Here is a 26,036-nt window from a genome sequence, read left to right as displayed (position 1 = left end):
AGCTGCAATTCATTGAGTTGTCTCTCAGTGTCAAGGTCTCGAAAATCCTTGGCTCTTGCCTTCTATTTGAGGTAAGGGAATCTGGGCTGCAAACATGACGCATTTTGCAGCCAGGAGACCTCAGCCTCAAACAGGAAGCGTCCTCTCTGGGTAGGGAGGCAACAGGCCAGAGAGGCTGTCAACCCCAGCACCGGGTGTGTAGTCATACTGAGGTCCCGGGAGCTTAGACTAAGAGCTAGAGCTTTGGTCTCGGCTTGCTGGGTAACCTTACCCAAGTCATTTCCCGGGTCTGAGATTGGGTTTTCCAGACGTGAAGAGCTCAAAGACCACGCCCCTAAGTCCTTAAGCACGCATGGAGGGCGTGGCTTAGCGAAACCCACGCCCCCTGGTCCGCAGTCGCCCTACGTACTGCGTGATGTCCACCGACGCCAAGTTAACCGCAGTGAGGTCATCACCCTCCGCCTCAGGGAGCCGACACTCCACGTCCGAGGCGGGGCCTGCGGCTCGGCTCCAGACTGCCTCTGCCCCGCCCCAGCCGCGCCTCCTCGAGGACGGTCCAGCGCGTCACGTGACGGGTCCGCGGTGTTGGCGGTTGCTGTCAGCTGATTCCCCGGCTTGGTGGCAGCGGCAGCAGTGGCGATGGACTTTCTCCTGGGGAACCCGTTCAGCTCTCCGGTGGGACAGCGCATCGGTGAGTCCCCGGGGCCCCGCGCAGCCCCAACGCACCACTCCGCGTTCGACCCCGGCCCCCCAGGGTACCTCCAGGTCCCGAGTCACACACCGGAGGGAGGCAGGGAGGGGAGTGAGGCTGGCGTGTCTCTCCCAGACCCGGCCCCGCCCTGCCTCCCGCCTGCTTTGATTGACAAAAGCCGCTGTCCACTAGGAGGCCTCGGATTGTGATGGATGCCCACGGCAGCCAATAAATAAAGAGAGAAGGCGGGCCCGCGTGGCCGCGGCTCAGCCAATGTGCAGCTGCTGGGGTCGCGAATCCAGGCAGAAAGTTTGGGGGGTTAAAGGGACTGCGTGGTTTTTGCAGTCCTTGGGTCCCTCGATGGTTTCTGTCGTCGCCTCCCCTGCACGGGTTACACCACCTGGGCTCTTGCCATTTCCTTCCTGGCTCGTCTGGAGCTGCGAACGCTGATACCTGAGAAGGGCTGGAAGTCCATTCTCAAGGACCAGGAGGCTGGGGCTTGGCGGCCGGGCGGGCATATTGCGGGCAGGCGGCTGGGAGCCCTTCCTCCGCCAAGCCGGGGCTGGACGCTGGGGAGCCCACCCCACGAGAAGGCCAGGCCAACGCCTCAGAACTGCCGGCCGTAGCCGCCTCATCGGCCGGCACCGAATGGACCGCGTGGAGTCGCAGACTCGGAGCTGGAAGGCATCTTCGAAACCACCTGATTCGGCCTCCCTCATTTCTCAGCAGCTGGGAGGGCCAAGCCCTCTTGGCGAGACACAGGCTCACTCAGAGCCCAGGTCTCCTGATTCTCTTGGCACCTGTTGACCCGAGACTTACTAATGGTGCGGCGTTGGCTGTCTAGAGAGGATCCCTCCCCCAGTGATGAGGGTATAATAATGATCCCTGCCTCCTTGGGGTTGTTGTTTAGGTTAAACTCGTTCATAAGTGTGAAGGATTTAGTGCCTTCCACGTGGCAGATGCTCTCTAAAAGAAGGTGGTAATATTTATTATTGTTACTGAGACACCACCAAGTGAGGGTTCCAAAATCCTGAGAATGGCTGGACAGTTGGTCTCACAGACACTCATTCCTGCCCACCATCTCAGAGAGGACCCACAGGCCATGGCCCGGACACTTCACCAGAACAGTCTGGGTGTGCTTCGTCGCCTGAATAAACCGAGGGAAGTACTGTGAAAGCGTCTCTCTATCTTTTTGATGATTTTTAGCCTTAAGTCCAGACTGGGAAAACTGGATCTTTTAGACAAGACATTCTTTTCATTCTTGCTGTCTTAGAAGTCAAACCTCACTTAAGTCTGTTAACCCAGCTCTGTGTTGAAATCGCCCCCTGCGGCTGTTTGTGGCTCTTTTGAGGTGTTGTAATCAAATGTTTTGAGAGGATGCTGTCAGTAGAGACTTTACACACCAGGAAGCTCCTGGACCTGAGAGGGGCAGCTGCTCTCTCAGGACCCTCACCCACCTGCTACACAAACACACACACACACTGATGAGTCATTGTTTGGAAGCTGAAGAGAAGGCAGCTCATCTCTTGTCTATATTTCTCCAACTGCAGAAACCTCTGCTTTTATCACATGTCAAGTTTGAGACTTCCTACCCACCCACCCCCCAAAAAAGAAAAAAATTCTGGTTCACAGTCAGCCAAATATGCCTGAGGCTTTCTAGAAAAGCTCGTTGGGACTCCAGGCTTGAGGTAGTCAAAGAAAAAAGCTTCTCTTCTTACCCTGAAGGGTTACCTGTCTTGGGCAAGAAATATTCAATCCGAAGAGCATGCTACTAATCTCTTAGTCCCTTAGAGCACAGACCATGTTTTACTGCAGGAACAGTCCTTATCCTGGGGCTCTTCTAATCCAGGGCTATCATCAGAATCCCCTGGAAGACTTGTTAAAGCATCAAAGGCTGGGCTCCACCCCCCCAGAGTTTATGACTGTAGATCTGAGGTGGCCACCAGATTGAAAACCTCCATTCTAGCCCATCCCCTTCATTCTACACTGGAGACTGAGGCCAAGAGAGGGAAGGTGGAAAATAGGACTCACCCAAGACCCCAGTGACGTGGTCAGAAAGCTGAGATTTCAGGGACCCCTCTGAGTCCCTGAAATCTGAACCAAAGCTGAAGAGGCTCTAAAAGTACGATTAAATGAATAATGTCTGCTATTTGAGTTAATACCCTCAGTATTCCTTTTCTTTTCTTCCCCCCACCTCCACTCCCGGGGTGGGGGAGCAACAGCCCTGATCAGCTGTAATTACTAATGACCTAGTATGAGCTGCTTGCATTTCTATAAACTGCAGGATTGAAATAATCTCTTCTCGAGCCTGCCAACTTCATCCCCCAGTTGAGCATAGAGCCCTGTCCAGTTGGCAGCGCTGAGCACAGTAGGTCCTGATGGTGTAAATCAGAGCGCAGTGTCTCTCGACTCAGAAAGTTTGCAGTCACCCATCCACACCCCTTTCTGCTTGCTGCTCCCTCTGCCTGGAATGCCTGCTGCCAGTGCCTCCTTCAAAGCTCCAGGCATCATCACCTACTCCATGAGGCCTTCGCTGACCCCTTCAGATCCAGCCATTGTTGTTGTGCCCTCCCATCACCCTAGTTCCTCAGGCTCACTCCCTGTCTGCCTTTGGGCTCTGCTTCCTGGGTGGAATGGTGGTTATGGCAGCATCCATTTCTCAGAGTGGTTGTGAGAGTGAAGTGAGATGCTCTCTGGAGAGGGCCTGGCACATTATCAGTTTGCAGGAAACATCGTCATCATTTTTATTATTTTCACCAACGTCACACTAATAAAGCGCTGTGGCATTCTGTTAGTAATTGTGCGTGTGTTTCCCCTGCTGGACTAGGCTTTGTGAGAGCAGATGCTGAATCTGACTGATCCAGACCCTGGGTACTTAGCATCATGCTGACACATGACTGGAGGGAAGAAAGGAAAAAAGGAAAGTAACAGTTTGTGAGCAAACACCAGGTGCCATACTCGCATCGCAGTCCTGTTGTCAAACCCAGGTTTGTGTGCTGGGTGTGCAGTGTGGCCAAACAGACCACAGCGGGAGTTTGGAGCAGAGAAAAGTTTATTGCAAGGGCCCAGGAAGGAGATTGGGCTATGCATGCTCACAAGACCCAAAATCCCACTGGTTTTCAGGGAGGAGTTTCTAAAGGCAAAATTAGGAGGAGGGTGGAACTCCAGGGTTTGTAAATTTCTCCTGATTGGTTGTGGGAGGTAACAAGGTGGGGCTCCAGGAATCTTAGGCATCAGCCTTCTGGTTCCATCTAGTCTGGGGTCTCCCTGCTTGCGCAGACCTGAAGTCACCATCATCCACCTGGGTGGGGCCCCAGCTCCTATAGTAGAACTCAGAGATGTGTATCAGATTGTCAGGTAAATCCCTTGAGAAGGAACTAGGACTCTTTTTTATTGCTGCACTCTTGTTTCTTGACTGCTTTTCCTTTGTTTCTGGGTTACCTCCCTCCCCTAATGAGTAACTGAATCTGCCCTTTGGAATTCAGGGAAGATTTAGGAGACAGACGCCTTTTCCGCAAAAACAAGAAACGGGGGACACTGAAAAGCTTTCGTACCCAGAAGGGCCCTGCAGGATACCAGTGGTTTTCAAAGCCCCCTTTTCTTTGATACTCTTCAGTCTTGGGGGCAACAGGTGTGGGACAAGAAAGGGAATAAAGTTTTGAATAAAGAAATTAATATGAACTTGACAGAGGAACTCAGTTTTAGGGGGAGTCGGTTTCAAGCCTACAGGGTTTTGCTATTTTTTCCAATCATCAAAAGTAAATCTGAAGGAAGGTGTCACTTCCCAAGGTTTCCCAGCTTCCTAGAGTCAGGACCCAGACCCAGGTCTCTCTGCCTGCAGAACTGAGGTCCTCTCTTGCACCCTCACCACCCTGCCCCTGGCTGGTCAATACCTGTTTGGAATTTGGAGCAACCCAGCCCTCCAGCAGCCACAGTTATTGTTTGACCCATAGACCAGCTTTTCTGCTTGTGGCGCTTACTGGGCCCTGAATGTTTCCAGGTCACTCGTGCTCAGTCAAGTCAGTCATGTCCAACTCTTTGTAACCTCGTGGACTGTAGCCCACCAGATTCCTGTGTCCATGAGATTTCCAGGCAAAAATACGGGAGAGGGGCGCCATTTCCTCCTCCAGGTCACTAAAGAATCCACTGTGAAGTAAAGAATATGCACAACCTAAAAGTTGAGCATTTTGTTTTGTCTGGAGCCCACACTGAGAACTACAGCCCGGGAGGCAGTCTCTCAGATAGCTCTGAGGCACCGTTCCAAAGAGGTCAGGGAGGAGCCAGGAGATATAGGAGTTTTTGCTGGGGGAAGGCAGGTGGAGGGGGGTGGGGGGACACACAGTCAGACAGCAAAAGATGACTGCTAATCACAAAAAGCAGACATCACAAATGAATGATTTTAGTGCTTTTCTCTGTGTGGGAAGAGGCAAGAGTCTGGGCGTTTTGAAGTCATTCCTTTGGTGTGCATCTTCACTATCTAGGCCCAGTATATTCTTTTTCTCCATCCTGAACTCTGCTCAGGTGCACTTTGGTGAAGGGAGGGTGCCACTGTAACCAAAGGCTTGATGGCCACAAGTGCTTTTGTTTACTGAAATGGTGGGTGATGCTTTATCTATCAGGAAAGCTTCCAGTGGGCAGCAGCCTCTGGCTGAAAGGACCCCAGATAGTGAGTACTAGCTGGTGTTGACTCAGCCCTTTTCTTCCAAGGATTTAAAAACCCATCTGAGGTATTTTCTGAGGACAGCCCTGGCTGGCCTTGTTTTAAAAACCCAATTTTCCACCTCCAGCTGTCAGCTCACCCCAGCACTTTGGAGGTGCAGCTGACCCAGGAGAGCCAGCTGCAAACAGCAGAGACTCTAGACACAGGCAGTGCCTGGGGACTACCCCCTAGTCATGGGGCAGGAGGAAAGCTCAGAGCCTAAGACTGAGCCCTGGGGTGGACAGGAGAGGTGAAAGGTCAGGGAGAGCCGCTCTTAGCCCCACAAAGGCCAAGCTAGGGGGCTACCAGAAGGCATCATAGGTGGGAGACAACAGGCATTAGCAGGAAGAGAGCCCCACAGGCCCTCAGGGCTGCCCTTTGGGGAGCAATGAGTGGAAACCAAACCGGACATTCAGGCGTGTTGTCAAGGGAATGCCAGGCTAGGTGGCAGGAGACCTGGGTCCGGCTCACGTTCGCTCCTGACTGTGTCTCATTCCTTCTCACCACTTTCTGTTAGGGGCCATCACTCTCCCTCATTCACAGAGGACTGAACAACTGAGGGGACGGTGAGGACAGGGGAAGGTTGATATTAGAGAGAAGAGAGAAGAAAGAAATGGCTGGGTACTGGGGAGGAGTGATGGAACCGATTCCATCACTCCGAGGAGCTCAGTGCCAGCACGGTTCACAGCGGGACTGGGCGCAGTTTGGTAGTGAGCTCCCCATCACTGGAGGTGAGGAGGGGAGGGAGGCTGTAAGCAGGATGTTGCGTGGCTGGCAGGGTAGACTAGACCAGGATTTGCAAACTTTTTCTGTAAAGGGCCAGAGAGTAAATATTTTCAATTTTGTGGGCCGTATGGCTTCTGCTGCAATCTATTGGCCTCTGCCCTCAGAGGACAAAAGCAGACAGACAGTGTCAGTGAAGGGACATGGCTGTGTTCAGACTTCTTTTGTGGACACTGAAATGGGAATTTCATGTAATTTTCATGTTATGAAATGATCTTTGGAATTTCTTTTTCAACCATTTGAAACTGTAGAGACTAAGCTTGTGGGCCATGCAAAAGCAGACTCCTTTTGGCACATGAGTTTATAGTTTGCTGACCTCTTGGCCAGAGGCAGAATGATGGGGGGCATTGTGCTTCAAAATGGGGTCCCAAGATATCCCTGTTAGAGATGCTTGAGAACGCTCCAATTCTGGATCCCCCGATTCAGAATCTCTACCACTTCCCACTCTTTGCTATGTGGAGCCCTTGCAGCTTGAAGCTCCGATTCCTTGATCTGTAAGTGCTGGCACCAGGTTAGAACCCAAAATTTGTCTCTTAAGGATAACAGGGACTAATATCTAGAAAGGGCTTTGAGTCAGATGGCCACACGGGGTGTGTTCCTGAGTCAGACCAGGTGGTCCAAATCCTGGTTTATCCATCGTCTGCTTTGTTACCTGAAGCAAGTTACTTAACCTCTCTGTTCTCCAATTTCCTGTCTTAAAAATGAGGATAATAATAGCAGGGATCAGTCAGGATTGGGAGGTTCAGCCATGTAGGGAGGTTCTCATATGGTCACGTTGTGAAGCACCCCATTGCCCACCAGACAGTAATTGTTCATAATTGTCAGCTGTTGTGATTTTCCCCAGGTGTTATTATCATTGATGGGGCAGAGTCTAAGGTCACCGGGGAGCCAGGGTACCCACCTAGGGCCCTGGTCCCAGCACAGCCTCTATCTGGTCTTGGTGTTACTGGGAATGAGCAGTCGCGGGCTGGGTGGCAGCCACAGTCACAGACAGGTCAGGTTTCAGGCTGTGGGGTGGAGCCGGTTTTCACTTGGGAATTAAAGCCTTTGCCTGACTGTACAGATGGAACTGGTGAATAGGTTTTGTTTCCTCCCTGAGCTCAAAGAAATAAGAGTCAAGTCCCACATTTCCGCCCTTCTGGTTTCAGAAAAAAACGAAAACCCTCAGTCTTCTAATTAGCCTGGGGCCATCACTCTGAGGATTCAGGACAAGTTAACTCTTTACCTCCTTATCACGGAAGTCTCTGCCGAAGCTGGCTCTCTCCAGACTTCTGCCCTTGTGTCCCACCTTTAGTTGTATTTTCATAGTGTCTTCCTTTTGTTCACTTACCTTTTTAAAGTTGGCCTTATCCTGTGTAATTACATCCTGAAGTCATGACTTTGACAAGCTGCTCGACATTAAATAGGCAACTCTAAAAATGTCTTTATGTTTGCTCATGATCCCACCTGATCCCAGGTTTGCTCGTGATCCCAGATGGCACATTTCAGCCACTCAGATGTAAGCAGTCTGAATAGGCTCAGAACATAGACCCTGCATCAGAAGATTTGGGTTCAAGTACCAGCTCCTCCCCTCCCCAGCCATGTCCCCAGGCAAGTGACAGAACCTCCAAGGGGATTGTGCTTCCATGGACATGGAAGACTTGAGAACTGGTAGAGACCCCAGAGTGCCATGAAGAGCCAAGCAGCTATGCAGGACCCATGGGAGGAATTGGGCTTTACACCTGTGGGGAAAGCAGGAAAGGGAAGGAGGGAATCGGGAGGGAGGAGCCAGCCAGGTTACAGAGATTGAGACCAGGAGAACGAAGGACAGGCAGAGATGTCCTCTGTTCACCTGGAGCTTGAATACACTGATGCAGGATAAACCCTGGGTTGGTTCCCTTCATGTGTCAATTTTGGCCAGGTCACGGTACCCAGATATTTGTTGTTGTTGTTTAGTCACTAAGTTGTGTCAACTCTTTTGCAACCCCATGGACTGTATAGCCCACTAGGCTCCTCTGTTCAGGTGATTCTGCAAGCAAGAATACTGGAGTGGGTTGCCATGCCCTCTTCCAGGGCATCTTCCCAACCCAGGGATCAAACCTGCATCTCCTGCACTGGCTGAGCCACCAGGAAAGCCCACACAGATATTTAGCCAAACATTAATCTAGATGTTTCTGTGAAAGTATTTTTTTAGATGAAATTAACATTTAAGTCCATCTTTGAGAAGAGCAGATTACCCTCTATAATGTGAATGGGCCTCATCTGACCAGTTGCATAGAAGAAAGACTGGCCTCCCCAGAAGATGGGATGCTGCCAGCAGATGACCTCTGTACTTGAACTGCATCTGTCTCCTGCTTGTCTGTCCTGCAGATTTTGAAAGGTTCCATGCTGTAAAGAGCAAAATTGCATAGGAACCTGGAATGTTAGGTCCATGAGTCCAAATTGGAAGTGGTCAAACAGGAGATGACAAGAATGAACATCGACATTCTAGGAATCAGCGAACTAAGATGGATTGGAATGGGTGAAGCAGAGACATTACTTTGTCAACAAAGGTCCGTCTAGTCAAGGCTATGGTGTTTCCAGTAGTCATGTATGGATGTGAGAGTTGGACTATAAAGAAAGCTGAGCGCCGAAAAATTGATACTTTTAAACTGTGGTGTTGGAGAAGACTCTTGAGGGTCCCTTGGACTGCAAGGAGATCCGATCAGTCCTGGGTGTTCATTGATAGGACTGATGTTGAAGCTGAAACTCCAGTACTTTGGTCAACTGATGCGAAGAGTTGACTCATTTGAAAAGACACTGATGCTGGGAAAGATTGAGGGCAGGAGGAGAAGGGGATGACAGAGGATGAGATGGTTGGATGGCATCACCGACTCAATGGACATGGGTTTGGGTGGACTCTGGGAGTTGGTGATGGACAGGGAGGCCTGGCGTGCTGTGGTTCATGGGGTCGCAAAGAGTCAGACACGACTAAGCGACTGAACTGATACTGAAGCCTCCACAATAGCACAAGAAATCCCTTAAATCTCTCTATGGATAGATAGGTACATAAATAATAATGTACATGCCTACATACATCATACATACATCTTTTGCATTCATGAGTTGGGGGAAGAAAAAAAGAATGTCATATATGCCTTGGCCAGTCCCTTCAAACCTCTGTTTTCACAGTTTTGCTCCTTCTTACCTGGATAGTTTTTCAAAAGCCTTCTTTCAGCAAACTGGAATTTTCTTCAGTTAGGTACTATAGTTAGCTGTATCAACTTTAAAATTGTGGGTTGCCAAAGTTATGCCTTCGGTGAGGTATTTTCGAGTTCTTCTTGTGGCGTGTGGTTACAAAATGGCAGGGGAGAGGCAGCCAGGGTTTTGGGGAAGGATGGCTCAGCAACTCAGGAGAATGATGGAACTTTCCATGCTGAGTCTGGAAAGAGCTGTTCACTGGAAAGTGGGCTTCAGGACAGTTTGCTGGCTGGGGGAAAAAAAGAATGGCTTCTGCATGTATGTGATTTAAAAAGCTATTTTTGGGGGATGCTTGAAATTTTCAAGCAATGATTTGGGGATTGATATTTCTAGTTGGTAACGTTTGTTTGGGGGCTGGCTGTTGTGCTGGGTGGGACGTGGAGCACATGAAGTGTCTTCTCTCATTTCCTCCTCACATAACCCTGAGGGTTGGTGCTTTAGTTATCCTTTCCTCTATTCTGCAGGAGGGGAACTCGGCACAGAGAGGTTAAGGAATTCACTCAGGTCACACAGTCAGCGAGTGCTCCCGTCACGACTTGAACTGGGGTTTGTCTGTGTCCAGATCCCACTCTCCTAACTTTGCCACCTGATTGCTTCCCCTTAGAATTGACAGGGACCCGGCAGGTTTCCTTTACAGTGGAAATGTGTGGGTCCAGAATGCGTGTAGTTTGAGTTTGTTCGTATTCTTCTTTCTGCATTTCTGCACCCACGCACCCCCAGCCTTTAGCGCGTAGGTTTCCTCCTCCTGCTGGACTGCACGTGACAAAGCACGGTTAGCACCTGCCAGCACTGCCTCTGTTATCAGGGCAGGAAAACCTTCGCTGGGAGCCGCCAGAAAGTTCCACTAACGTCAGAGGCCAGCACTGGGTCACAGGGCCTCTTCTGACTGCAAGGGAGATTAGAACACCTAAACAGAGTACAGCAGTGGAGAGTGTCTTTCACAGCAACAGACTCTGTGGGGGTCAGGTCCATACAGTGGAGTGAGTAAACATCTCATGTAGTCCCGGGGTGAGTTAACACGGATACCACTTCCCATGTGGACAGGTACGTGAGTTCCCACGCTGCGTTTCCAGGAGGACAGCACAGCTGGCCAGTGTCCCAAGGGGATGATGGGAATGGTGAAGGCTCTGGAGGTCACATCCAGAGTGGGGTGGTCACAGGAACTGAGGATGTAGCGCGGAGGTCAGATTAAAGAGGGACATGGTACTTTTTAGGGCTTCCCAGGTGGCACTAGTGGTAAAGAACCTACCTGTCAAGGCAGGAGACATAAGAGACACAGGTTCAATCTCTGGGTCAGGAAGATCCCCTGGAGAAGGCATGGCAACCCACTCCAGTATCCTTGCCTGGAGAATCCCATGGACAGAGGAGTCTGGCGGGCTACAGTCCATGGGGTCACAAAGAGTCTGACACGACTGAAGTGACTGAGCACACACGCAAGGTAGTTTTTAAAAATATTCATAGGACTCGGACTTCCTGGCAGTCCAGTGGTTAAGACTCCACACTTCCAATGCCGGGGGCAGAGAACTAAGATCCTACATGCCACGTGGCATGGGCAAAAAAGTTAAAAAAAAAAAAATTAAAAGTTCATAGGACTGCCAAGTGGAAGGAAGATTAGGATTTCTACACAGCCGCTACTAAAGGGTCTACGAGGGCCAAAGGGTGGGAGTAGTTTATTTAAATTAAAGTGCTCTAAGGGCTTATTGTCCTGTGAATATGGCCTCATCCTTCATTCAGTCATTCATCAAACACGTCCTGCAGGTTTTTCACAGGCCTGGTCATCCGGTCTGATGTAGAGAATTCCATGACTCACAATCTCCACCCTGGAGCTCACAGCTTAATGGAAGAGACGGAGGAACAAAGCAGTAAATACTGCAAAGTTACCGTGACACTAAGCAGAGCTTGTAGTTTTGTCTGCGCAGAGTCCTGTTGGCCTAGCACGGAGGGCAAGGCCCTCTGGGGGTCCAGGCAGGCCCCATAGGAAGCAGGGCCCAGGCACAAGGCCCGGGCAGTGGGAGGAGGAAGCGGGGAGAAGACCAGGCTCCACACCACATCCCGCCACCAAGCTTTGGAGTACCCTGGCTGCAAGTGACAGACAGATACCCAGCCAACACAGCCGAGCCGGCCCCACATGCTGGGCTTACCTGGCAAAAAGTCGGAAGGTGGGAGGTTTCAGGGTTGGTCTGACAGCTCAGAGATGTCTTTCAACACCCAGACTCTTGGTCCTGGACGTGCCGGCTTTGTCTCCTGAGTGTGTCCCCCCTCAGCCTGAGCTCCAGGCACCATGCTCCTGTGCTGGCTCCCAGAAGCGAAGGAAGGAATGAGCGAGACAAAGCTCTCCCCTCCCCAGTGCAGCCCCGCAGACACCCCATGCTCCCCAGGGATCAGGACTGGGTGGCTTGCCCACTCCTGGACTGGGCACTGCCAGTGGGTAGCGGGGTTGTTGTTTTGGGTGGGGACGAGGGAGGAGTTGCTAGGGGGCAGGCTAGGGGTGTCCATGCCTGATTCCTTCTGTCCTGCTCCGAGGACTGGTCTTCCAGGCCGTTGGCATCACTGCCCTTCTCCTCTGGCTGCCTTGCTCCCTCCAGGACCCTCAGCCCACCTCCGGCTCCTGGATTTTTCCTGGTCTCAGAACAGCCTTGTCTCCCTCCTTCGGGCCCTTCAGACTGACCCTCAAGCTGCTTGTCGCTCCTCTTCTCCTCTTCACCCCTGAGGTTTCATCTTGGAGTCTTTGCAAGACTCTCATGCTCTTCCTCTCCCAGGAATGTCCCTCCTTATCTCCTCCAGCCCAGCAGCTCATGCCCTGTGCTCAGCCCAGAAGGTACCTCCTCACTGGAACCTTCCCGGTTCTTCCCGTAGGTGCTGACCCCTCCCCGCGGCTCCCCGGTGCCCTGGACTGACTTCAGTCACATCACTTGTCCTTTTCCTCTAAACACATCTCTCCAGCTGTTTTCACTGACTGCTGTTGGGCCTCCCCAAGGGCAGGGATTCTGTTCATCTTTGCCCCTCTGGCACCTGGTGCAGGACTGGACGAACAGGAGCCGCTCAGAGTGTGTCGTGGGAGGGAGAAGAGAAGGGCAGGAAGAGGGCACCTGGGAGGCAGTGGAGAGGTGGGCAGAGGGGGCAAAGGGGCGCTGGGCCAGCGATGGAGGCAGACGTGGGTGGGGAGAGGGGCAGGGATCAGAGGGAGGGGTGGGTACAGTGAATTCCAAACAGCATATCATTTCATTCATAAATATTTCTGTGTCTTTTAAGGGTATGGAACAGGAATTGTAGTTAGAAACAAATGAGCCATAGTCACAGTACCATTACACATCTTTAAAAAAATTATGCTGATGTGTTTTTTAAATCCTGAAAACAGTGAAGACTAGAAGGGAAATCTCAAGGGTTCACCATGGCTCCTTTGAGCGATATGAGTAGGTGGCCTTGAACACTGGAAAGGTGACAGTTCCTGAAGATCAGGTGGCCTGTGGGCACCCTCACAGGGGATCTGGTCATAGGAGGAGGATCTGGAAAGAGAGCCCGTGGGAGCTCTGGGTCGAGCTGGCGCCTCATGTCACTGCTTGCTTGATCATGGTCAGCTACCTCACCTTCTATCCCAGGTCGGTGAGCCCTGCCCCAGGCGTGGTCACGGTCAAGGTGGGACTTGAGCTGTCGGCCTCGCCCTTTAAGACACTTCATTACTGTTTGCAAACCATATTTCATTGAATCTAGAAAGAAAAATCTACCAAGTTCTGACAGGTCGTTATTTGTAAGCCACATCCTAGCAGCAGAGGGGCTCAAGAGTGGACAAGGGAGCTTAGGTCAGTGAAGCATGAGGAGTCTTCCCCGGGACAGAGTGGGGACGGGTGCTCTGCAGCGAGGTGCCCTGGAGCCTCGGCTGGTCCTTCCACAAACATTGGCTGAACCTCTACTCTCTGTCCCACCAGATGGTGGGCCCGGAGAGACAGAGATGTCTCCAGAGCTCGGCATCCAGCTGAGGCAGGTGGGAGCGGAACAGAGGGGGAGCTCACAGGTCCAGACCCCCCTAGACCGGCTCTGCATCCCCACTCTCCACTTCCGGGTGTGGGTGTGAGCTGTCCCCGCACGTGATATGGGCTGTAGGGTGGTGACAGGAGAGGAGGGTCCCAGGCTGACGGGCAGGGAAGGCCGGTCATCTGGTTGCTGTTGTCCACAGCGTCAGTGCGGAGGGGCAGGATGAGCCTGGCACGGTTCATCTGGCTGGAGGTACGCTGCGGAGCTAACACTGGGGTAGGGCCTTACAGGTCCTCCCATTGGCACATCTGAATCGCACACCCCTGTGCTTGTCTCAGCACCTGCTCTTTTCTATCCAGGGGTTTTTCCCTTCTGTGATGCCATGGTGGCTGCCCACCAGGCTGCAGACTTCCTGAAGGCAGGACCTGGCCAGCTCTGCTCACCAGTGTCTCCCGGGGCCTGGATGACACGTGTTCAGTATGTTTGAGAGGCACGCAGCCTAGTAGCTAAGAAACTCTTGGGGTTCGAACCTCTGCTCTGCAACACGCACACTGTATGACCATGGCAAGCCACTGGCTTCTCTGCTCCTCAGTGTCTCCGCCCTCTGCCTTAGGGGCTGTGGTGAGCGCAGTGGGGCTGACGAGAAGTGCAGGGCCCGGGGCTTGGTTGTGCTGAGAAGCCGACAAGTGTTGGTGGTGAGGGCTGAGGTCTGACCGTCACCTGTGACCTGGTGCCTGCCTGGAGGGGAGCCAGGCGCCCCAAGCAGAAGCCCTGATGCATGAAAGAACAAGGGCAGCTGAGGGACGGAGGAGACCACAGTGGATTGTGGCCGGGCTCAGCCTCAGATGTCCCTCTCAGCCCCTAAAGAGATCTGGTTTTTGATCCTCGGGCAGTGGGGTATCATAGACAATATTTATACAGAGAAGAGCACTGGTTGGATTTATGCTGGGAGAGGAGAGTGTGAAGGTGATGGTACAGGGCTAGGTGGGAGACAGGCCCGGAACCAGAGCTGCGACCGTGATGACAGAGGTGGGCACCTCAGAGACACGTTGAGCAGCCGGGCCCCTGGGGACCTGGTGACGGAACGTGCAGGGTGGTGGGGAGGCAGCTCTAGGCTGCTGCCCTCGGGCTGACCTGGCAGGAGGCAGTCAGGGGGACGGGCACCCACAACGGTGACCCACAGGTCCCCTGAGCTCCACAGAAATGGCCTCCTATGAAGCAGGGCTTCCCCCATGGCTGAGAGGGTGGGCTCTCCAGAAACTCAGGGTGCCCCTGGGTCGAGCAGGCTGGCTCCAGGGGCCTGCAACTGGAGACTGCGGTGGCCACTGTCTGCTGCTCTCATCCCGGGTCATGGTCGTGGGACTCAGCAGCAACCTGCCACTGCTCTTCAGCTGACGCACTGCACATTGTCAGGCTGAAAAGTCCCATCACCTGTAGGGGCGGCCGTCTTCTTGCAGCTTCACAGATGAGGAAACCAAGACTCTGAGGCTCAGAGCCTTGCCCATAGTCTCCGAGTTCAGAGGTGAGGCCAGGCTTGTCCCACTCCAAAGCCATGCCACCACTCTGGCTGTGCCGGCACCAGCCCCACATGGAGAGGACAGACTGCTGAGCAGACAGACAAACGCCCCAAAATCCCCAACCTCCACCTGCCCGCCCGGACGACAGCAGGTGACTCACAGGGCCCGGCTTCCTCCAGAGCTGGGGGACAAGGGTAGGATTGCCCCAGGGCCTCCAAAGGTCACAACCAACAGCAGAGAGCTCGAGAAGTCAGCTGTCATTCTTTTGGAACTAGTAACCATTGTCAGTGTTTTTATTCCGCCTTCTTAAAATAACCAGCTGAGTTGCTTCTGCGGTTAAAACCAAAAATAAAACACACATCCCCAGATTCCTGTGGGTTTAAATTTCTGCCCTTAATAGAGCATGCCTACCCCTTGGACCGTTTTGCACCTTTTTTTCTTTTCTTTTTTTTTAATCTTCTGGTCAAGCTGCTCAGCTTATGGGATCTTAGTTCCCTGACCAGAATAGAACCCACGCCCCCTGCATTGGCAGCACAGAGTCTTAACCACAGGACCACTCCACCAGGGAAGTCTCTGGACATCTTTATTGAGGAAGTCCTAGAACTGTCCCAGCCCTGAAGGGAGGGGTCTGGGCGCACCTCCCTTCTGCTGGAATTGCTCAGATGTTTCTTGTCTCCCTTCTGCCTCTTCCTTACCTCCTACCTGCTCAGACTGACTGCAGAGCCCCCTTTACCCTAAACCCCCTACAAAAAGCTCCATCCTCCGAATGGCTCCGCCCACAGCTGGCACTCAGGACTAAAGAGCTTGGCCCTGTGCTCAGGTTGGTGTCAGACTCGCGTTCCAGGGGTCCCACTGCACCCACCCTGGTTCCTCAGGATGGCTTTCTCTCGCTCATAAATGCCTCATCTGCCCCCTCAACAGCCGCTTGCCTTTCTAAATGATCATAATCCCTTCTAAGACCTTGCCGCTCTCTCCCCCAGAAGGAGGGAGGTGCCGTGGTTTTCAGCAGTCCCTGGGGAGGTCATAGGGAGGAACCAATGAAGGAACCACCAAGGGCTGCTGGTGGAGCCAGGGTCCGGAAGGAGGGGGCAGATGGGCTGAGTGCTCTGGGCGCATCCTTCTGGAAAAGCAGAGTGCCTAATGCCCGATGGGAGATACGGGCAGAGGCAGCCATAGCCACCCTCCCTCACCACCGTGTGACCTCTCCATGCCTCAGCTTCCCCATTAGTTAGACAAGGGCAGTAGTGGCACCTTATAGCTGCCAGGGCCCCAGTCACCTTCTTGATGTAAACAGCTGAGTGTTACCTAGCAATATAACTTGGGAAGTGAAAACATCACCACTGTGGAAGAGCCTTGTAGGTCCAGCCGGGGACTAAGGGACCTTTGAAGGATTTGGGAATGGACGGACACAATCACTTTCAGGTTCCAGAAAGTTCACTCTGGGTTAGCATGGAGAATGAGTGAGGGGAGCAAGGCGGGGAGGTGCCCTGGCTGGCAGAGAGCAGGGCGGGGAAGGGAGGGGCTGGGATGGAGAGAGCGTCCAGGGCTGGAACTGGCAGAACTCAGTGGATCATTAGAGGCAGTCAGGACTTGGGTTGATGAGCCCTTCCCGCCGTGGGACGGGGTTACTGAGACGTGGCTTCGGAAGGAGGTGCTATTCTGCATGGTTGATCAGCCACTGCCCCCCAGACCCTCAAAAGTAAGACCCAGCCCTCCCTTGCCCGGGGGTCACTTGTCAGCTCTTTTGGTTCTTCATATGTGGTTCAGTAGGCGTGTAGTCCCAGGGGTAGGGAGTGTGGCCCAGAGAAGCCACACCCAGGACATACTTGTGGGATGAGTAAGTCCCTCTTCCACCCTTTTAAAGGGAGCCCTTTGTCAACCCCTCTCGCAGCCCTAAGCCAGGAGCCAAGCAACCTGCCTGCTGCCAGGTCCATACCTGGATGCCTGGCTGCCTGGCCCGTGTCCTGAGCTACCCAGGCCTCCATATAGCCTGCAGGACCCAAGGGGGCCCAGGGTGGAGCTGAAGTCAGGCTAGTTTCCAAACGTAGAGCATGGAAGCCACTGTTCTAGGGATCTGACTATGCCAGCCCAGCCCAGGCTCTGCCCCACAGGATAGGACTGCCTGCTGGCTGGAGGAGAGCCATGACCAGTCTCACAGAGCCTACTCATCTGTCCTGAGAGCTCGGCCTCTTTGAGCGCCACAAGGCAGGGACCATATCCATCTGTCCACACTGCACCCCCGGTGCCCAGAGCAGGCCTGGCATGTCACCCCATGAGCAGGGTGGTGCGGGAACCTCCCCTGCACCATCGTGTGTGATAAGCTCTGGGTGCCTGGTCCACGGGGGCTCCTGGGAGATACCCCGCTGTACAGTGCCTGGGGGTGCACCGAGGCTACAGACAGGAGCACTCCTAGCCTGGAGCTGGGCTCTCAAGCTGAGAACTCAGCCATGACGGGGGATCTTGACTAGTGTCCCAGCCAGTGATCTAGCCAGTGGTAAACACTCAGGTGCGTGCTTGACAGAAATGCAGGGATAACGCGCAGGGCAGACTCTTGCCTGAGACAAGCAGGGTATATGCAGTCCGCTGGAGCTTTTTTAAAGCTAGGTCTGTATGTGGATGGAACCTAGAAGGTGCAGAGGTCAGAGAAAATAGGCAGTGTGAACGCAGGTTGGCACTTCGCTCTTAAAGAATGTTTTTGAACGTCCTAGGATTTTCTCTTCCTGCGTTCGTTGTCCACCCACCACCTCTCACGCTGGAGCACACTGAGCAGATTTTACAGCAAAGGACCTCTAAACACGGCCTCTCCAGGCCTGGAGAGTCTCGTAGCCGGCTACATGGAGACCTCACCCTAAGATCCAGACAGAGTGGTTGGACACCTTTGTGAATATGCTAAATGCCACTGAAATGGTGAACTTTACTTTGTGTGACCTTTGCCTCAATTTTAATAAGAAAAAGACCTGCCACCACTTAGAAGCACCCGTTTGGCACCAAATATCCTGTCAATGCTGGTTTGCATTACCAGCTTCCCCTGGGTGGTTCTGCAGGGCACCTCAGAGTCCACCTCTCTGTAGATGAGCTGACACAAAGGGGAAGGCCGTGGCCAGGCCTTGTGGTAACAGAGTCAGGATTTAAAACCCCGTGTCCTTGGCTGTGCAGGTAAAGAACATCACTGGGAGAATTGAGAGGAAACTGAGGAAAAGGGAGCTAGGGGCCGGGAAGGCAGGTAGATTGACTCTCCATTCGATGTGTTTTTGGAACTTTGTACACTTTGAACCTCAGAAGTGTTTCCAAGTCCAAAGATAATTAAAAAGTCAAGAAAGAACACTTATTTGCAAGTATAAAACCAAACCCTGTTCTCAATATTGTCATGTCAGAAACAAGCACACTGAGGCCAGGCCTCTGAATCCATCCGCTGCCCACGTGGTAGACTCAGCCGGGGCTTCCCTCCTGGCCTCACATGGCTACTATAGGAATTAAGAGACGAAATGGGACAGTGAAGGTGATACCATATACATGGTGCTGGCCCACCTCAGTGCCCAGAGGCGCTGTCCTCCCCACTCCCGCTCTCTGAGTTTGTCCATCCGGGACCCCCGCACACCTCTGTGACCTGTGATTTTTTGTCCTCAGAGAAAGCCACGGATGGCTCCCTGCAGAGCGAGGACTGGGCGCTCAACATGGAGATCTGTGACATCATCAACGAGACTGAGGAAGGGTGAGGACCGCAGGGGGAGAGGGAAGCGGGCGAGGCGGCCACAGCAGTTCATCTGAAACATTTCAGAACCGTGATCTAGTCTGACCATCTCATCAGGTGGGTGAGAGGCCCAGAGATGCCACGTGTGCAGCCAGTCAGCTGGCCCCTGGATGCTTCCCACCCAGCGGCCACAGCACAGCCTGCTGGCTCTTCCAGGGACATCACCTGTGCGGCATCTTCACAGGACAAAGCCAGCCGGAGGCTCCTAGAATCCGGAGGTGGCCCCGAGCCCCCTCTGCATGCCGTGGGACGGACTGTGCATCAAGGATACCTAGCTTCCCCCGTGAGCAGGGACAGACTTTCATTTCCTTAAGATCTGAAAGCAGCACGGAGGGTTGGGATCACAGGGAGGCCAGTGAACATGCAGCGGAACCGAGAGAGACTGGGCAGAGTTAGTGTTTCTGGAGCACAGGGCACAGCCTCCTGCTCAGGGTCAGGGCATCCCACTGAAGCACGTGGTGTGGCAGAGGCACCGTGGTCCCAGTTCCTGGCCTCTGACTAGCATTGCTCACCAGCATCTGACCTTGGGCAAATCACTGTACCTCCCCAGGTCTTTGTCCTCAGAGACAAAGCTCTTTTCTGTCCAAGGCCCTGAGGGGAGCAGAGAAGGGTACAGGGTCACTGTCCTTCTCATGAAAAACCAGGGATGAGATGGAAGGGGTGTGATGACCACCGCCAGCCGGAGGAACTACCAGAGGAGGCCTCTGTCTGGAAAATGAGGCTCAGCAGTTGGAGCAGGCTCTCAGCGCTCCCCCCATATCTCCCTGCAGTGGTCCAGTTGCCCTGCGAGGGCTCCCTCACCCTGTGGAGGGAGCAGACAGGCAGCACCAACCTCAGAGCTAAGGAGGCTGTAGGCGTCTGCGGCACACAGTCAGGGCCAGTCAGGAGCGCTCAGTGGCTGCCAGAGCCTTCCAGTTCCCCAGCCGTGTGCCCTGGGCTCGCCAGGGTGCTGGGTGGGGACGTGCCTTCCTGCATCTGGACTCCTGAGTGTGGCGGGGGGTGAGGAGGTGGGCAGGTGGTGGGGTCCCCGAGAGCACTGAGGCAGAAAACCTCACGGAGCCCGGTCGTGAATGTCGAGGCTGGAGGTCACTGCCGTGTCCTTAGAGAAGCAAGTCCCCATCTAGCTGTAGACATCGGCGGAACTGGGGTCATACTCGTTCAGGTGCTGTTGATGCGAGTACCTCCTGAGTTCCAGGCTCTGCGCAAGGCCCAGAGGATCCAGCAGTGAGCGGGGCAGACATGACCCTTGACCTCACTGAGCTTGTCATCTAAGCCTTTGTCTCTTGTCTGCTGCCACCTTGGGTTGCAGCCTTCTTGTCATCCACTTTGTGCCCTGGCAGAGAACTAGACCTGCAGGCCCATAGACTAGAACTAGACTCGTAGACCCATAGCCACAGGACACAGGCCAGAACTGCTGGTTCCCGGTGCTGCGCGCCTTCTCTGGTCACTTGGTAAGAAGTGGAGACTCATCCCTTCAGAGTGCTGACGTGGCCACAGGTGAGCGGCCAAGCCAGGAACAGAAACCAGCTTCTCCCAGGTTGGAGCCCCGAGGGCGGCTGAGGAGCTGCCCCAGGGCGTTGGGTTGAAGACTGCCCTCACACCCCAGGGGCAGGGTCCCTCCCCGGCTAGGGCCATTCGGTCCTTCACCCCTTGTGTCACCTCTGTCCCCACCGCCCTCCACGCAGGTCTGTTCCCAGGAAGCCTTGGCTGCCTCCTTCACTCCTGCACGGAGCCCCCGTCAGGGTTCCCGACTCCTATATTGCCTTTGATGGATTTGGCACTGACAGCCCGACACGTCCAGCCAACAGCAGGACAGCCCCCTCCCCACTCTCCCCAGCCTAGAAGTATTGCTTGAGCTCCTGCAGTGCACTGGGCTCTGGGAAGGCAAAGTGTCAGAGGAGAATGCCGCCCCCGGCCTCTAGGGGGTGTCCTCTCTAGCCGGGCAGCCCCGGGGGGCAAATGCAGCCAGGAGATGAGGACTGGGAAAGGGTCATGAATCAGCAGGATTTCAGCTGGGCTTTTACTCAGTAGGTGTGCAAGTTGTGGGCCACAGAGGCTTTTAGGCCGGAGCAGTCCAAGCAGTGTGGATCTCCCGTGCACAGGGCTGAGGGACAAGGACACGGGGTGAGGCGTGCAGACAGCCATGGGGTTACAGGTGGAGCAGGGAGAGCAGCTGCCGCGCTCCCCTCCCCACCATGACCACAGGCCTCGCCAGCCCCTCCCTCACCTGCCACCACACGCGTGGCCTCCTCTCATTTCCTCCCCACCAGGGCCTGCTCCAGACTCCTGCCTCTACTACCTGAACCACTTTCCCTGCTCCTTCCAGCTGACACCATCCCACCCTTCACACTCAGCTGCAGGCCTTGGAGAAGGAGGAGGCTTCCCTGGCTTCCACACCCACCCACCCGCCTCCCCCTGGGTGGATAAGAGCCGTTCCCGTCTCCCAGCACCTCCTGATCTCAGGCACGCAGCCTCCCTGCTGGATAAAGAGGTTCTGATCCTCCGCCCATCCTTTCTTTTGTCCTTCTGCCCAGTCCCAAAGATGCCTTCCGAGCCGTGAAGAAGAGAATCGTGGGAAACAAGAACTTCCACGAGGTGATGTTAGCTCTCACGGTGAGTGCCCCGTCCCTCCATCCATGAGGATCACAGTCCACCAGGGGCCTGGCGGGACTCCCAGCCACCCTGGGGCTCCTCTTCCAGGTGGTAGCAGTTCAGTCACTAAGTCGTGCCCAACTTTTGCAACCCCATGCACTGTAGCCTGCCAGGCTCCTCTGTCCGTGGGATTCTCCAGGCAAGAATACTGGAGTGGGTTGCCATTTCCTTCTCCAGGGGATCCTCCCAACCCAGGAATTGAACCCAGGTTTCCTGCACTGCAGGCAGATTCTTTACCAAACAAGCTACGGGGCTGTGAGCAAAGCACTGGCCTGTCTACACAGGTGGCCAACATGGAGTGACAAGAGAGGCTATTTGGAAAAGTTCTCTCCAGCCTACTGGTGTGGGGAACAGACACACGGAGGCCCACAGCCCTCCAGGGCCTGTCGTGGGACACCTGGGCAGAGGACCTGCCTGGTGACACAGAGACTCAGTGCGCACAGGCCTCTGGCGGGCAGTACCCAAGTTGAGTTCCAATTGACACTTGGACTAATTGGCCCTGAAAAAATGAATGTAATGCAAATGTCAGAGGCCAAGGCCAGTCCTTGCCCACAGCAGGGCAGGACAGACATGAGCTGGCAGTCAGGGTGGGTTTGGCTGGGGAGTGGGGTTGGAAGGACTCTGTCTCTGCCTCCCCCAGGCAGTACTTACATTTGGATTAATCTACTAAACTGAAAGTCAAAGGCAGCTCCTGCCAGGAAGTGGGGACAGGAGTGGGGAAGAAAGTTGAACACCTTTTTCCTAGGCCACAGGGTCACCATTTCAGTGAAAGTTCTCTGCTTTCCACCTGAAGAGCCACCTCCCTCTAGATTGTGCTCAGCTCAGAGAAGGCCTCAGGACAGGATTCTGTGGGCACCAAGGCCACTCAGCCAGGGATCTCCAGCCAGTACTCAGCCCTCTGCCCACCACAGGCTCACCCCAAGCTACCCAGACCCTGAATCCAGCGTCGTCCCTGCTCCTCCATGTCTGGGTCTCACTGGAGAGAGCCGCACCCTCTGCGGGGTCTGCATGATGGGACGTGGGTCGGGGGTGAGGGTGGGGTCCTGGGTGCCCCCCCTCCCTGCCAGGTGCTCACGGGCACCACACGGCATCCAGGTCTTGGAAACCTGCGTCAAGAACTGTGGGCACCGCTTCCACGTGCTGGTGGCCAGCCAGGACTTTGTGGAGGGTGTGCTGGTGAGGACCATCCTGCCCAAAAACAACCCACCCACCATCGTGCACGACAAGGTGCTCACCCTCATCCAGGTGCGTGCAGGCAGCCCGGGGCAGGCGGGGAAGAAGGCGCCCCCATCAGTGCTGCTTTTTGTTTGTCTACTTCGGTTTCTCTCGTTGGGAGCATCTTGCTCATCTGAGGACGGGACTTCTAAATGAGGGAGCCTAGTTGGCAGAGGCCTGGCTGCCCGGGTGATGCTGCCAAAGGACCAGCGAGTCCAGGAGGGAATTTCTGCTCCCTGGGGTGGTAGGCAGGCTTGCAGAGGAGCCACTGAGGAGCGATTATCAGCCCTGTCCCCTTGTCCCCTCTCAGTCCTGGGCTGACGCATTCCGCAGCTCGCCCGACTTGACAGGTGTGGTGGCCGTCTACGAGGACCTGCGGAGGAAGGGCCTGGAGTTCCCCATGACTGACCTGGACATGCTGTCGCCCATCCACACGCCCCAGAGGGTGAGGGGCAGTGGCAGGGGTGGCGGGGGTCACTCCAGAGGGGGTTCTGCGGCTGTTTCCTGTGGGGCCCTGACCTTCCAGCCTTGCTGATTCAGCCTGTTGCCTTCTAGACTGTGTTCAACTCAGAGACACAGTCAGGACAGAATTCCGTGGGCACTGACACCAGCCACCGAGGGGACTCCAACCAACAGACCACACCCCTGCACACCTCGGCCCTACTCCCCAGCGACACACCCATTACGCCGACCCCTGAGCAGGTAATCAAACCTGGGTCACAGCCGTAGGCTCAGCACCTCCCCGCACGTTACGGAGGGGGCCCTGGCAGTGTGGAGGTACTCCAGCCAGTCCTCAGGCAGCCCCATAGGGGCTCATTATTTGGGAGATGAGGCTCAGAGAGGTCAGTTAACTTGCCCAGAGCCACACAGCCCAATGAAGACAGGGCCAGGATTCAAGCTCAAGTCTGTGACTCCAGGCAGGCTCTGTCCTGCACCCGGGCCCTTCTCCACACTGTCTCCTCTGTGGAGCCTTCTGGGCAACACCAGGAAGAGGAACAACTCAGCAGACGGCCCCTCATCCACAGCAGCTCCACTCCCTGCTAGGGTTTGCTCAGGTGCTCACACAAGATTTCATTTGAATAGAGGTTCTCGCTAAAATAATGATTCTCAAACATCTGCACCGAAAAAATGTTAAAGCTTTGTCTCACACCATGATACTTGCCATCAAGCCCTAAGAAGAGGATTGGGATTGTATGTAGTGTAAGACCCTGGAGGCCAGTCCTGGGCAGGCTTTTCTGGCGCCCCACGAGTAGCTTTGCAGGGCTTCCTTCTTCAGACCATGCCACTTGTCCCTCCTGCCCCTGAGCCCAGCGCCATTGCTTCTGCCCAACGAGGGACATCCACGGCCATGCCCAGCATCTCTGGGTGTTCGGTCAGTTTACTTGTGGCTGGGAGTCGTTCGTGGCCTGTGCACCACGGGTATCACTTCTGAGGTGTTTATAAATGTCTGCGTATTATTTAGCCTCAGAAACAAATAAGCTTACCAACAGCTTCACATTCAAACCTATTTAATTCCGTACTTCTAGCAAGTTATGATGGAGAAGGAAATGGCAACCCACTCCAGTGTTCTTGCCTGGAGAATCCCATGGACGGAGAAGCCTGGTAGGCTGCAGTCCATGGAGTCGCACAGAGTCAGACATGACTGAAGCGAGTTAGCAACAGCAGCAGCAGCAAGTTATGAAGTCAATCCCCAGAGTTACAAATATTACTAGAAAAGTTTTCCTAATAAATAATAGGCCCAATAATAAAAGGTGCATAAATGTTGTAAAATCACCCTGTGATCCAAAACTGATCTCAGTTCAGTTCAGTCGCTCAGTCGTGTCCAACTCTTTGCAACCCCATGGACTGCAGCATACCAGGCCTCCCTATCCATCACCAACTCCTGGAGCTTATTTAAACTCATGTCCATTGAGTCAGTGATGCCATCCAACCATCTCATCCTCTGTCATCCCCTTCTCCTCCTGCTTTCAATCTTTCCCAGCATCAGGGTCTTTTTTCAAATGAGTCAGCTCTTGCATCAGGTTGCCAAAGTATTGGAGTTTCAGCTTCAGCATCAGTCCTTCCAGTGAATATTCAGGACTGATTTCCTTTAGGATGGACTAATTGGATCTCCTTGCTGTCCAAGGGACTCTCAAGAGTCTTCTCCAACACCACAGTTTAAAAGCGTCAATTCTTCAGTGCTCAGCTTTCTTTATAGTCCAACTCTCACATCCACATATGACTTCTGGAAACACCATAGCCTTGACTAGATGGACCTTTGTTGGCAAGTCTAGGTTGGTCATAACTTTCCTTCCAAGGAATAAGCGTCTTTTAATTTCATGGCTGCAGTCACCATCTGCAGTGATTTTGGAGCCCAAAATAAAGTCAGCCACTGTTTGCACTATTTCCCCATCTATTTGCCATGAAGTGATGGGGACCAGATGCCATGATCTTAGTTTTCTGAATGTTGAGCTTTAAGCCAACTTTTTCACTCTCCTCTTTCACTTTCATCAAGAGGCTGTTTAGTTCTTCTTTGCTTTCTGCCACAAGGGTGGTGTCATCTGCATATCAGAGGTTATTGGTATTTCTCCTGGCAATCTTGATTCCAGCTTGTGCTTCATCCAGCCCAGCGTTTCTCATGATGTACTCTGCATATAAGTTAAATAAGCAGGGTGACAAAACTGATCTAACCTGGTTATAATTTTAACCAGTTTGCCTGAAGTCTGGCCTCTGTGTAGATTAAGACTGATTATGTCCAGTGGAAGAGGTTCTTGCTAAACAAGACTGAGTAGTCTGAGTAGTTTAATTTCAGAGGGCCCTTCTGTCTTTTGAGACACGTTGATGTAACTCCCATACTCCTTGTAATTAGGTCCCATCTGACCCAGACACGCGGGGTTTGTGATCAGTCGTTTTTCCACTCGCTTCTACCAAGAGCCTTCATTAAACAGGACAAATGTACCAAACATTTCACAGGTCTGGAAGGTGCTGGCAGACTGCAGTAGACTGTGTCTGCAGGCCCACTTCTTCATCTGTAAGGGGTGGGGGGTAGTGATACTTGTCTCATGAGACTGTGGTCAGGGTTAACTAGCACGATAAGCACTTGTCACTTAAGAGGTGATCAGAATGGCAACTGCCTTCACAGGCACCGTGAATTTATATGATAACACTTGTATTTTGAAATCAACTGGGTCACCCAATTTAGAATACATCCAGCATTTCCCAAAATGTAGGCCACTAAATCTTAGTCTCATGAGATAGCCCGTGATCAAAGGGTTCATCAGCCAGGTCATGTTTGGCAACGTCCACAAGGGTCCCTTTCTGGGCGTTCACGGTGTCCACATTGTCCATGAGGACACAAGACACCCCGCAGAGCCCACAGTGTGAGATGCTACACCAGGGCACTTCCATCACCTCACCTGGGTGCTAAGACTCTGCGACTTGATGTGCAGCTGTTTCCCAAGCCAGGACTGGGACCGTGGTCGTTGAGAATCTGCTCACATGCATACTCAGGTGGGGGGTGGCACTGGGACTTACCCTTGGTAGAATCTGGGACACCAG

At 53.6% G+C, this 26,036-nt stretch overlaps 1 protein-coding gene across 2 annotated transcripts in view; it reads left to right on the top strand.

Annotated features, from left to right (window-relative positions):
• Window positions 1-451: 451 nt before the first annotated feature.
• Window positions 452-26,036, top strand: part of TOM1 (target of myb1 membrane trafficking protein) — a 41,012-nt gene continuing 15,427 nt past the window's right edge. For both annotated transcript variants that reach the window (XM_027541843.1, XM_027541842.1), the window contains exons 1-6: window positions 452-691; window positions 18,509-18,593; window positions 21,167-21,245; window positions 22,380-22,529; window positions 22,810-22,944; window positions 23,055-23,201. In XM_027541843.1, coding sequence (XP_027397644.1) covers window positions 640-691; window positions 18,509-18,593; window positions 21,167-21,245; window positions 22,380-22,529; window positions 22,810-22,944; window positions 23,055-23,201 — 648 coding nt within the window. In that variant the 5' untranslated portion in view covers window positions 452-639. The remainder of the gene's footprint in view (window positions 692-18,508; window positions 18,594-21,166; window positions 21,246-22,379; window positions 22,530-22,809; window positions 22,945-23,054; window positions 23,202-26,036) is intronic.

Source organism: Bos indicus x Bos taurus, chromosome 5, assembly GCF_003369695.1.
Source record: "Bos indicus x Bos taurus breed Angus x Brahman F1 hybrid chromosome 5, Bos_hybrid_MaternalHap_v2.0, whole genome shotgun sequence".
NCBI lineage: Eukaryota > Metazoa > Chordata > Mammalia > Artiodactyla > Bovidae > Bos > Bos indicus x Bos taurus.
This window is presented reverse-complemented; position numbering and strand designations above follow the sequence as displayed.